Below are 11,962 nucleotides of genomic sequence, written 5' to 3' on the forward strand. Positions count from 1 at the left end.
CAGTTGTGTTCGTGAAGTCTGCATCAATCGATAAACTGTTTGGTTTTGTTTTAAGCTGTGTTGAGCTGAAAGTATCCGCATAATGGCAGGGATAGCTTCTGTTACTAAATTGATTTAACGGTGTTATTTGGTAGGGTAAGGTTCTGGTAGTCCCTGCTATTCTTACTGCTTAAATTCTGAGAAATTGTATTATATACATGGATGAGTATTTCTCACCATGGTTTACCTGTATTAAGTGTGACGCTTACTCGGTTGGTGGTTCTCTAGCTATCTTTGCCTTCTGCATTCTATTCCTATATTTCATCCCTATTCCTTTTTTTATTATACAGATTTGATATCCTATTCATATGTATTAAACCTCTCGAAATAGAGATTTAAACTGCTGAGCTATAACATCTCAGTTTCTATACTCAATGGTTGAACTCTGGTGTACTAGTATTTCTTTCTTGACCTACACAGTTTAATCACCAAATAATGGTGTTCAAAATGCCAGGAAAAATTATTTGTATGCTCATTTCTTCTCTTCAATCATATTGCATATCATTAACAATTCAGCTCCAGCTGAAGCCATTTAAATCAAAATGCCTATACCCTTGATCACCATCATCAGTGTTTTGAGTGTTCAGATCAAGTTTCTTCCCAGAACTTGGATGCTCAAAACCGGAATGTTCAACCGCTTGTCTCTTGCAGTTTGCTTCTTCAAGATATAGTCTGTCTGCATCTCTTTCTTTGCTTCCTGAGGCCGAACTGGCGGTGCTGCCTCTGCCATTCTTTTGAGGTGTAGTATATTCCTGTTGAATCTCCATGTCACTTTCACTTCCAAACTCTGCTTTGTGGTACTCATTCACATTTTGCAAATGACCCATCTTACGCTCGCTTAGGCTTCTATTAAGGGAAAACTGATACTCATGGTCAGGAGAGTGCTTTCTGCAAAATATTGAACTATCATCATATGCTTTTAGCATTCCATGGCTGTGTAGTCTATGCTCATTGATGAATCCTCCGGCTGCAGTCAAACAGTTATTGGTTGAACTTTCCATGAACTGGATTTGCCTCGGCTCTAGTCTGTGCATACTTGAACTTTCTTTTATCTCTGTAACTCCACTGCCGAAACATTCATTTGATACTTGTGAGACTAGTTCTGATATTTTCATCTTTGCATCTTCCAGGTTTGCAGGACCCGAATTCTGTTTTCCAAGGCTCTCTTGTGCCTGCTCTAGAACTGCCTGCAGATACTTCCCTTGGGCTTCTATCCGTAGTTGCAGATGCCGTTGTACCTGTTGCCAATTTAATTTCAGGTTAGAACCACTGCACTGATGGATATGTTTTAGTCACTCCATGCATGGTGTGTTACTTAGCTGGAATTTGACAAAAGTTCATTGCTACATTAGAAGAAGGTATTAAGCATCTGAATTTAATGAGTGGTGCCAAATTGCTTTTTCGCTCTTTTGGTTCTTTAATTGCTAGACTGTATTCGTTTTATGGGGCCATCCCTGGAGGAAGCGCAGCGTTCAAAGGTGTCAAATAAGGATTTAGAATACATTATCAGTTTTTTATTTGGTTGGAACGAGAGTGGTATCTGGATGCTCGATTCAGGTTATCTTGATTTCCATCTACTGTGTGCATCTAATGAATTGTCTTGGTTAAGAGCTTATTACACAAGTAGTTTCAGTACCTCACCTCAAGTTGTTCGTTTAATTGTCTCTGCACCTCGATTTGCATCTGTAGGGCTTCACCAATTTGCATAGTTCTGTCACCCAGTAAGAGAGATTAGTACTTCAATATTCACATGAAATACAATTCTGAATTGCATGGCCAGTTTCCTTACTTCTCTGGCTGTGGAATGGCATTTGTATTGATCATCGCTGGCACACTTGTTCCGGGCATGCCATCAGCTGCAATTGCACATCCTATGGCTGCAAAATTTCATGGCCTGTGTGTCATTATACAGATATATTATAATGGTAAAGATGGAACTATAGAAGTTAAACTTGGGCTTACTGTTCTTGTTTGTCCCGACGTTAACTTGAGCTTGGAGGTTCTTACTGAGCCTGTATTTCTGAAACATCAAAGAAATTCTGACTTGACTGCAGTTATGGGCGCCATTTTTAACATGAGAATTTATGATTATCATGTACCTGGAGGTGGCTTTTCAGATGATACAAGGTGAGTCCTGGAATGCCCATAAGCCTCATGACTGTTTTTGGAGTAGCTTCTGCGTGATAAACATGAGTGTAAGGATTCAGCGGACTTCTGTACAATGAGTAGATAAGAAACATATAGATGTATACTAACTCTCTGCTCCACCCAATTGATTGACCGCGTCTACAAATCGCTGATGTAACTCGGGTGTCCATTTGAGCCTTGGTTTTGCATCGGTTGAGAGAACTAGCCCAGAATCTCCTTGCGTACTTCCTCCGTGCAGAAACAGATGCCTCTCCATGGGAAAGGTCGTCCTAGTAGTGAAGAGCTCACTAGGGCCCTGATGTTGGTGATACATCTTCTGCTGTAGAATGGACAGAAATTTTTAGAACAACAGAAATTTGGAGGGCTTAAAGATCTAACCAACTTCTTACTTGTTCTGCAGTCGCTTCCTTCCTCTTTGCTGTTGCACGTTGAAACTGTGTATTGAGTATTTCCCTACTGACAAGACGAATACCAGTCTTGTTCTCCGAGTGAGCTTAAGCCTGTTGATACCCTTTTGGTCTTCTCAGGTTGATAAGGAATGCCCTGTGAGGGGCTCCTTATATGGGGAAACATAGAATCTAGCATCTTAGAACAAACAGCAGAAGAACAATCTTTAACCCAACTGACAGAAGATGCTGTCCTCAGTTATTCTTGGAAATAATAACCAAAATCAAAATATCAGTACTAATAGCAACCTGTGACAGCTGAGTAACATCAACCTTGTACCCCTCAGTAATGAAACTAGTCCTTTAGCTTTCTCTGCATTTCTGTATGGAAACTTCAGCTGCATATTTACTCATTAGATCAGTAGAAGGTATATGTACAGAATAAATACCTACAACTGGAGCAATTTGTCTTTCTGGAATGTTATTTTTTGGCATATTATCTGCTATATCTGCTTGGAGCGTGAAAGATACCTTTCCGAATCACTCATTTTGCCGAGATGGAAATATTTGTGCAACTTCTCTGTTACCTTGGTTACTAGTATTTAGTTTAGTGTTGCTGGTTCATGTTATGTGATTAATGATTTTAATGCTCTTAGAGGAATGCAGTATGTGCATCTTTGTTTAAATGAATCAATTAAGTTTTTTTTTCATTGCTGATACTTGTTGCCTTCTTGGAGAGTGACATCTTACACACAGAAGCACAATTTTTCTGTCAATTTATTCTGTCCTTTGTACTACTGTAAAGTGGATAGAATATGAACAAGCACAAGTTCCATCAGTGTCCTTTCCTGAGATTGGTACATATTCTCATTGTAGTCCAGAAAAGTATGGACCTACTGGCTTATGCTCTTTGCATGGGATAAGCTCCATTTGAACCAGACCACTTTGCTTTTAATCATCACTAGTCAAACAACAACACTTATGTGCTATGATCCTGTATGTGCTACACAACCTTCATCATTTCAGTACTTCTTGCTAACATAGGCAGCTGCCTTATAGCAATCATTCTTCTAACCAAGTTACTCAAAAGTTAGATGTGAGTTCTAACTTCTAAGCAGAAGTAGGCGCTATGTTTCCTCCCTCCCTCCCTCCCGATTACTTATAAAATATAATATGGGTTCAATACAATAAATTCATGTTTGGTTCATCGGGAGATGTGTTCTGCAGCTTTAACGATCTGGTTTTGTTCTCTTCCTGCAGTCAAGTTTGTCAAATTTATCCGCATTTCATCAATTTGCCTTCATTCCTTCATTTTTATTTCTTTGGGATACTGATAGAAAAGGCATGAGTTATCCTCATGTATCATGCCATGAGTAATAAAGGGTAAGGATAAAAAGGAACACAAGTTATAGAGTTCGAAATACCCCCCTGGTCCCTCCCTTTGTGCCTTCTGTACTTATGCACCAGTTCTCTATGTGTGATTCAATTGATTGAAGTGGCACCTCATTAGAACTGTGCCAGTGGTATATGTCGACACTTGGGACCACCAGTGAGACATTTTCAGCTGCAACGGTTTAATGGTCTTCTGCACTTAAAGGAATGAACCATCAGGAATATCCCTCTTTATGCTTTACTATCACTGATTCCACTAACCCTTCCAGTAAGGTCTTCCTTTAGCTACTCATTGGGAACGGTAAGTTTGTAACATAACTTTCTTTTTATGCTTCATCTTTCTTCTCCCTTCGAAACAGTAAGGCTCTCATAGGTTTTAGTTGGAGAACGTTTGCTCTGTATTATGATGTTTATGATAATACCACAGATTTATTTCCCCATTCACAAATTTACTGTGTTTACTCCTATGTGCTGATGACTGTGCACGTATGTGTAGCATGGTATGTCAATTTACTATCTATTTTTTTCAAGATACTTGCTTCAGTTTATTTTCCTTATAGGTAACCTGTCAGGTTTTGCATACTGTTTGAACTGGAGGGTGGGCAGTCTTGCTATCAACATGTAAAGAGGTTATCAAAAGAAGAATCCAAAGCATCATCCTTTGCTCTTCCATCTTTTGCAAAGCAGCATCAGCTTGTGGGAACATATTCAGTTGTAAGAGACTGGTCCTGGCAGCTATTTAGAACTGTAGGTTATATATGACCTGAAGCTTTCTGCTCTAGCGTCTGTGAACCTCTTTGACGCTTAGTTGCCTCTGGATCTTTGCCAGTCTAGAGCCTTTTCTGATGGAGGGGTACTACATAAAATTCTAATGGAGGAGTACACACAGTGAATTGACCTCGTTAACCAGATAATGTTATAGGAAAATAAATGAATCTGATGCAGCTGGTAGGGGGGAATGGAAGGCATCAAAAAAATTGGTGTCTTCACTGGAAGTAAAGGGTTTTATGTGTTTTTATGGTAAACAAGAAAAACTGCTTTGGTCTAAGAATCTTTCCGTTGTCAATAAAACTGAAGTTCCTTAGTCTCTTATCCTTTTTCCCAGAAGTGTACACTAGTACATGATTTGTTCCTTTTCCAATCATCCTTTGTAAATTGGTCGTTGGAGGCATATATAAAGTAAAGTACAAATCCAATTGGAATCAATCATGAATAGCCATCCCAATTGCATGAGCTACTTATCTCATGAATGGAGGTTCTTCGTCCAAGCGCCATGGCATCAATTCTTTTCTCAGTGTCCTTGGCATCTGTGTTCAACCTCAAGTTGCACGCACAATTCGGTGAGCTATGCTTTTCATATGCATTTTCTTTCTCATCAATGCTCCTAGATGCACAGTTTTATTTCTTTTTGCTGATGCTCCTTGCCCACATCCTAATCTCAATATTCCTCTCGCAGCACTCCAGCTTTCTGTGGTTTTCACAGAATATATGCTGCCTGAGCCTGCAAATAAACTATCACGGCGGCGACTATCTTACACTTATTGATAGTTACTGTTCAGCGATGCTCGTTGAGCAACTAGTCTGGTCTATTGGTTATGTGATGCTCTTGCAGTTCATGGGCACCGGGGAAGCACCTGAAAGGGTTCGTTCCTGATATGGTATCTAATGCCAAATTTGCACTCGAGATTTTTTACCTCGTTTATATTTGTGTATATGTGCTCTTATGTGACACGTGGTTAGATTTGTTTCAAAGAAATCTGTGATTAAAATTAGATTATGTTGAGGTGGTCGAGAGGGACATCTTCAGTATTCTTTGTTGGGAGCATCTTTGGAGCATATGGCATTTCAATTCCTGGTCAGTGCTTTTGATTTTGCTCTCTTTTTCATATTTCGGTGATCAGATTAACATTAGTCACTTTCGTGCACAATATTCCCCTTTAGATTGTACATAGGGGTGCCACATTTCGCCTCCTGGTTAATTGCAGATGTATTATCACTTTCTCGGGTGTTAGGTGCATCAGGATTTGTCTGCCTGGTTTTGATGGTACTGATCAACAGCATCACACCAAACTTGCTGATGTTCACCTATTTCTTCCGGAAAAAGTTGATGATGCTCTCTTTCCAGGACAACATACACCAAAACTTGCACCAACTTATGTTGGATATTGTCATTCTTCCTCTTTTGTTTGAGTCTGACTAATATTCATCACATAGGTGCTGTATGAGTAATTGTTGTGTAACCTTTCTTCATCCGTGGGTGCTCTTGAGTCTTGACTCTAGTTCCACTAGATCTGAAAAAAATGGATCGTGGGGTTCCCTACATGGGATACATGCTAGATGAGCTAGGACTGGCACTAGACTGTCTGGTACGAGCTCCACCTGAAAGCCAAGATTTAGCCTAGGGCCTGGGTTGGCGTTGATTGCTGAGGTGGGTCTTCCTCATAACATACTATTTTACCATGATTTGGCACAACAAAGAACTGGAAAATTCTTGTAAAATATTATGTGCCACACCAATTGTTTCCCTATCTAAGCAATTTGACCTCGTGAAATTCTTGCTTAACAGGTTTGACATCGACGCGGTCATAAATCTTCTTCCACCTGATACCTGATAGGGGAGAAAACAAGAAGGATGATGATATGCAAGCTGCTCCGCAGATCGTGTCTAAAGCTGGCTACCGAAAGTTGGGGGTGCAATGGCATCGCAACCCAACTCCGCACTCTGGAGATGAGGAATTTGGGATAGCGATAAGTCGATGCGGATGGAGGCGTTAACATCTCTCCGCACGATCACCATTCTAATTACATACATGCACTTGACCAGCAGTAAAGAAGCTGTTCTTTATTCGCCGGAGCAAATGCTCCGCTTTTTAGCAGAGAAATTGTGCCATTTTTTGCTGCGATATTCTTGTGCGCGAAGTCATGCAATATTCGTGAGGGGTGATGAAAGTAGGAAATATTTTTACAAGTTTTTGTAGGAAATAAAGTTGGCAATGGGAAAAGGACAGGGTTTTGGTCTTTGTGTCGGTTTAGTAGACTATAATTTAACTGCCAATATGAATATCACAGTTGGCGTTGTGTTTGCTGATGGTTGGGGGTGGTTCAAAAGGTTGGGGGCGCAGACCGCTGTTTATTATGGCAACGGTTAAAGCAGATGTGTGACGGTGTGATCTTGTCTGATAGTAGAAGAATCTTGTACTACCTCTGTATGAAAATATAAGACATTTTTGCGGTTAAATTTGAACTACAAAAATGTCTTATATTTTGGTCGGAGAGAGTAAATGGTTATTCGCTGGTCTCTCTCCCTAGCGTGCTCTCCTAGCGTGCTCTCCCCCCACCCCTCGGCGTCGCCGGCCCCTGTGCCGACGGCGCGGCCGTGCCTCCGCCACCCGGCTGAGGTCTCCACCGGCCCTGTCTCGCTGCCGCCTACCATGTCTCCAAAGCCTGGCTTGGAGTTCTGCTCCAACTTTCTTCGCTGGTCTCTCTCTCTAGCATGCTCTCCCCCCACCCCTCGGCGTCGCCGGCCCCTGTGCCGACGGCGCGGCCGTGCCTCCGCCACCCGGCTGAGGTCTCCACCGGCCCTGTCTCGCTGCCGCCTTCCATGTCTCCTTGCAGCCCCGTCTCCTTGGAGAGGGTCGCCTTCTCGGACGTGGATTCCGCCCTCGAATCCTCGGCCCCATCGTTCGCCGATGTGGTCTGCTCCGGGCATTCAAGACCTGCTTCGCCGGCCCCGACTCGCCCCTCCTCGCCCATCAGACCTGCGCCGCCTGCGCCGTCTGCCCCACTGCGGCCGCGCATTCAATCCATTGTGGTGGTGGGTGAGGGCGGCCATGAACCCGCCGGGGCGGGCAGGCCTGCAGCTTCGCAGGTGGCCGTTTCACAGGAGTGGCATGTGGTCCGACGCAAGGGCAAGAAAGGGGCGCTGCTCCGACCCGCCAATAGCACCGACGCCATTACTGCTCCACCATCCTCAACCACCGCCGGCCGCGGCATTCATACCAGCTCCACCTATAAGGCTGACCTCCATGGTAGGTGCTTCCGGTGTCTTAGCTCCTCTCACAGAGTTGCCTCCTGCCGTAGTGAAGTCCGGTGCATCCACTGCCTCGCCCTTGGCCATACCACCCACCACTGCCCTTCTCGCCACCTTCCTCGCGTTCCGCTCTCCTCCCTCGACGAGCCGCGCCGCCGCCCCCCTCCCCCGCGGCTACCGGTCTCCTCCCGCATCGCTTTCCCGCAAGGTCACCCTAACCACGACCGCGCTCCTGTCCTGTCTCGGTTGGTCTTCCCACCGCCGCCACCGCCACCCCCATCTCCACCAACCGTGCCGCCTACCACATCCCCCCTACCACCCCTCCGCCTGCCATGGAGATGGCAGCACGCTTCTCGTATGGTCCGGCGAGGGGGAACCGCCGCTGCCGCAAGACGGTGTGCCTGATCGAGGAGACCCAGGAGGCGCTGGACGAGGAGACGCGGCTGCGCGAGTCTGCCGTCGTGTTCACCGCCGTGGCCTCGCCAGCGTTGGTGCCCGCGGATGTCGCGGCGGCGGTTCGCGCTGAGTTCCCTGATGTGCCCACCAACGGCCTTCAGGTCTCCCTGATGCAGCCGGGCTCGTTCTTCGTGCGCTTTGCTCATCGCCGGTGGTTCGACCTGGTGTGTGGCCACGATATGGTGCACGCCCACGGCATGCCCCTGCTGATCCGTCGGTGGAACCGGCTGACCTTCGCGACATCCGTCAAGTGCCGGTACAGCGTGCGACTCTTCATCCAGGGCATCCCGCCGCACGAGTTCAGCCTCAACATCGCCCAAGACCTGCTCCCCGAATGCCTCTTCTACCAGGTGGCCATCGAATCCCTCGACAAGCTCGACATGTCCTACTTCATCGCCCGGGCCTGGGTGGGCGACCCCGACGAGGTGCCGACGGAGATGGTGCTCACCGTCCGGCCACGCACCCACTGCTCTGACCCGCTGGCGCATGTCTCTCTCCCGCCCGGCTTTGGGCTCGATGGGGAGGGGGAGGAGAACTGCGCCTGCACCGAGCACCTCCCCAGCAAGCTTCACTACCCGGTGCTCGTCCACGTCGACTCCGTCACCTACTATCCTCCCCGCCCGGAGTACGCGGTCCGGCACGATGGGGGCGATGAAGACGACGATGCCGCCCGAAGACCTGCCGCACCCGTGGGAGCACAGGGTGCCCGACGACATCACCAGGACCCGAACAGGTTTCGGCCTCTCGCTGGCTGAAAGGAGGGGCCGCCGCCGGAATGGTCGCCCCTACTCCGGCCACTACCGGCGGGTGCCCGGTGTGTTGCAGCCCGAAGAGATCTATGGCAAGGCCGTCCGCGAGCTATCCTCTCCCGTCTTCGTGCCGGTGGACGCCGATGAGGGCTCCGGCGACAACTCCCATCTCGGTGGCGCGGCAGCGGCGGAGCCGCGCGAGGAGGGGGCGGTGGCCGAGCCGGCTACGTTGCATGCGGACGTCACATCGCGCGCCCCATGCGTGGGGTCCCCGGTGCTGCCGGCCCCGACCTCGGTGGTCCAACCGCTGGTGCGTGCGGACACGGGCGGGGCCCTGTCCCTGGTGGGCATGGGCCATCTGTCCCTGTCGCCTGGGGTGGCAGCCGACAGCGGGGTGCGGGCCACCACTTCCCCGCCAATGGTAACTGCGGCAGCCTGCACCCCTGCGGCATCGGATCTGCAGGCCGCAGTGCCCCCCTGCGTGTCCACCGCGGTGGGGCCGCTGACGGGTGGTCGGGCGAGCGGCTCGAGGCCCACCACGGACGGCCTCCTGTCCGCTACCCTGCATGGCGCGACGACCGTGCTGGATGGACCGCTGACCAAGCCCATGCATGTCCACGCTAGCGCTGGCCTCCTGGACGCTACTCTGCATGGCACGCCGACCCTGGTGGATGGACCGCTGTCTGCGCATCTGCATGCCCACGCCAGCGCTGCTGAAGAGGGGGGTCCCACACAGGGTGGGGCCGAGGCGGTGGGCCCTGGTGGGGCTGTCGATGGGGTGCTTGCCTTCCCCATCACCCACGAGCAGGCCACCGAGCTCTTCCTCGACCTGGTGGCTGCCCCCATCGAACCGGCCGTCCTCCAGGCTCCAAAAGCACCGCGTGGACGTCCACGCCGCTCGGTGAGGACGCTGGCGACGGCCACGAGGCGCAGCTACCGCCTGAGCTGCAAGAAGAACCTCTTCCCTGCGGCTCAAGGGAACGTCATGGCACAGGCACGTCTCCTTGTCATGTCCAAGCGCGGGCTCGCCATCCCGGAGCGCGGCGAGGCGGTGGAGCTACGCCTTGCCGAATACCAGAGGATCTTCGACGAGCCCCTATCGCCTGTCCAGATAGAGGCACTCTCCGCGCTGGCCAGAGCGGGAAAGAATGCAGCGTCGCCGGCTCCGGCGTCGTCTTAGGCTATTGTGTCGGATGTTAGTCGATCTCGTTCCCTTATGGAAGACAACTGGTTAGTTTGGAACGTCAGGGGTTTGAACAACCCAGCTAGGAGAGTTGTGGTTAAGGAGGTGGTGTATCGCAACAATGTATCCCTAGTTTGTTTGCAAGAAACGAAGCTATCATTCATCCATAGAGCTATGGTGGCACAGTGATGTGGCAATGAGTTCTCGGAGTTTGCATACCTACCGGCTGAGGGCACCAGAGGGGGTGTGCTGCTAGCATGGAAAGGAAACCACTACTCCCTGCCCAGTGTCACCATTCTCACACACGCCGTGGCTGTGACGGGGTGCAACGCCAAGGGAGAGCAACTGGGGATCATCGGTGTATATGGCCCGCAGAACTGGGACGAGAAGGTGCAGTTTCTTCAAGAGCTCAAGCATACGGTGCAGAACTCGCTATCAGCTGGGGTTGCCCTAGCCTTAGTTGGAGACTTCAACCTCATCACGCGGGCAGCTGACAAGAACAACTCCTGGATCAACCATCGATGCATCACAGCATTTAGGAGGTTCATTAACGAGTTGCAACTGAAGGACCTATACCTACATGGTCGTAGGTACACATGGAGTAGCGAGCAGGATCAAGAAACAATGGTGAAGCTAGACCGTATACTCATCAATGGAGCATTCGAGGAGCTGCTGCCCAACTGCATGTTGCATGCTCTATCCTCAGAGATCTCGGACCACTGCCCTTTATTGCTCAATTGTGAGATAGCTTTTCGGCAGGCGCGATGCTTCAGATTCCAGAACCATTGGACCAAATTGGAGGGGTTCGAGGAGGTGGTCTGTGCCGCTTGGCAGGGGGGCCTACGGCCGGTGACACCATCGGCCAGTTCGCCGGCAGGCTCAAGGCCACGGCCAACGCACTCCAACGCTGGCAGGCCAAGTTCTGCAACAACATCAAGCTCAAGGGGGCCATCACGAGTGAGATCATTGCGCAGCTCGACAGGGCTATGGACCAGAGGCCCCTCACGGCAGACGGGAGACAGTTCAGGGCCAACATGAAGATGCAGCGACTCGGATATGCCGCGCTGGACAGGGCTATCTGGCGGCAGAAATCGAGGGTCAGGGGATAAAGGAAGGGGATGCAGGAGCTAACTTCTTCCGTGCCAAAGCTACGGCGCGGAGACGCAAAAACTTCATCCCCAAGCTACAGGTGGATGGGGTTACAGTCACCGATCAGGAAACCAAGGTGAAGGCCTTCCACTCCTTCGAGCCTATCTTCGGGGCCAACCAACCAAGGCCAAGGAGGCTGAACTTACAGGGGCTCGGTTATGAACGGATTGAGCTGGGTGACATGGATGCGCCCATCACCGAAGAGGAAATCCTTGCCAACATAGTGGAGCTGGACGGCAATAGAGCTCCTGGACCCGATGGGTTCACGGGGCTATTTTACAAACGCTGCTGGCACATCATCAAGGCTGACCTAACTACAGCCATCAGGGCAGTACAGACCACCACGACGACCCACCTCCGCCGCCTGAACCAAGCTACCATGATCCTCCTTGCAAAGAGTGCTGACGCCGCCACCATGAAGGACTACATG

At 49.3% G+C, this 11,962-nt stretch overlaps 1 protein-coding gene across 2 annotated transcripts; it reads right to left on the reverse strand.

Annotated features, from left to right (window-relative positions):
- Window positions 1-380: 380 nt before the first annotated feature.
- LOC125523100 (myb-related protein 1-like) lies at window positions 381-2,712 on the reverse strand. Of its 2 annotated transcripts, none has more exons than XM_048688155.2 (7): window positions 2,577-2,712; window positions 2,296-2,506; window positions 2,139-2,215; window positions 2,002-2,059; window positions 1,829-1,916; window positions 1,681-1,750; window positions 381-1,277 (listed from the first exon to the last, which is right to left on the reverse strand). In XM_048688155.2, exons 2-7 carry the CDS (start codon window positions 2,498-2,500, stop codon window positions 552-554), a joined length of 1,224 nt encoding a protein of 407 aa, XP_048544112.2. In that variant the 5' UTR covers window positions 2,501-2,506; window positions 2,577-2,712; the 3' UTR covers window positions 381-551. The 2 variants fall into 2 exon arrangements, with proteins under 2 accessions (XP_048544112.2, XP_048544119.2); XM_048688162.2 differs by having other exon boundaries at window positions 2,296-2,503; window positions 2,577-2,710.
- Between the last annotated feature and the right edge of the window lie 9,250 nt (window positions 2,713-11,962).

This window comes from Triticum urartu, chromosome 1A (assembly GCF_056163025.1).
Source record: "Triticum urartu cultivar PI428250 chromosome 1A, HENAU_Tu73, whole genome shotgun sequence".
Taxonomy (NCBI): domain Eukaryota; kingdom Viridiplantae; phylum Streptophyta; class Magnoliopsida; order Poales; family Poaceae; genus Triticum; species Triticum urartu.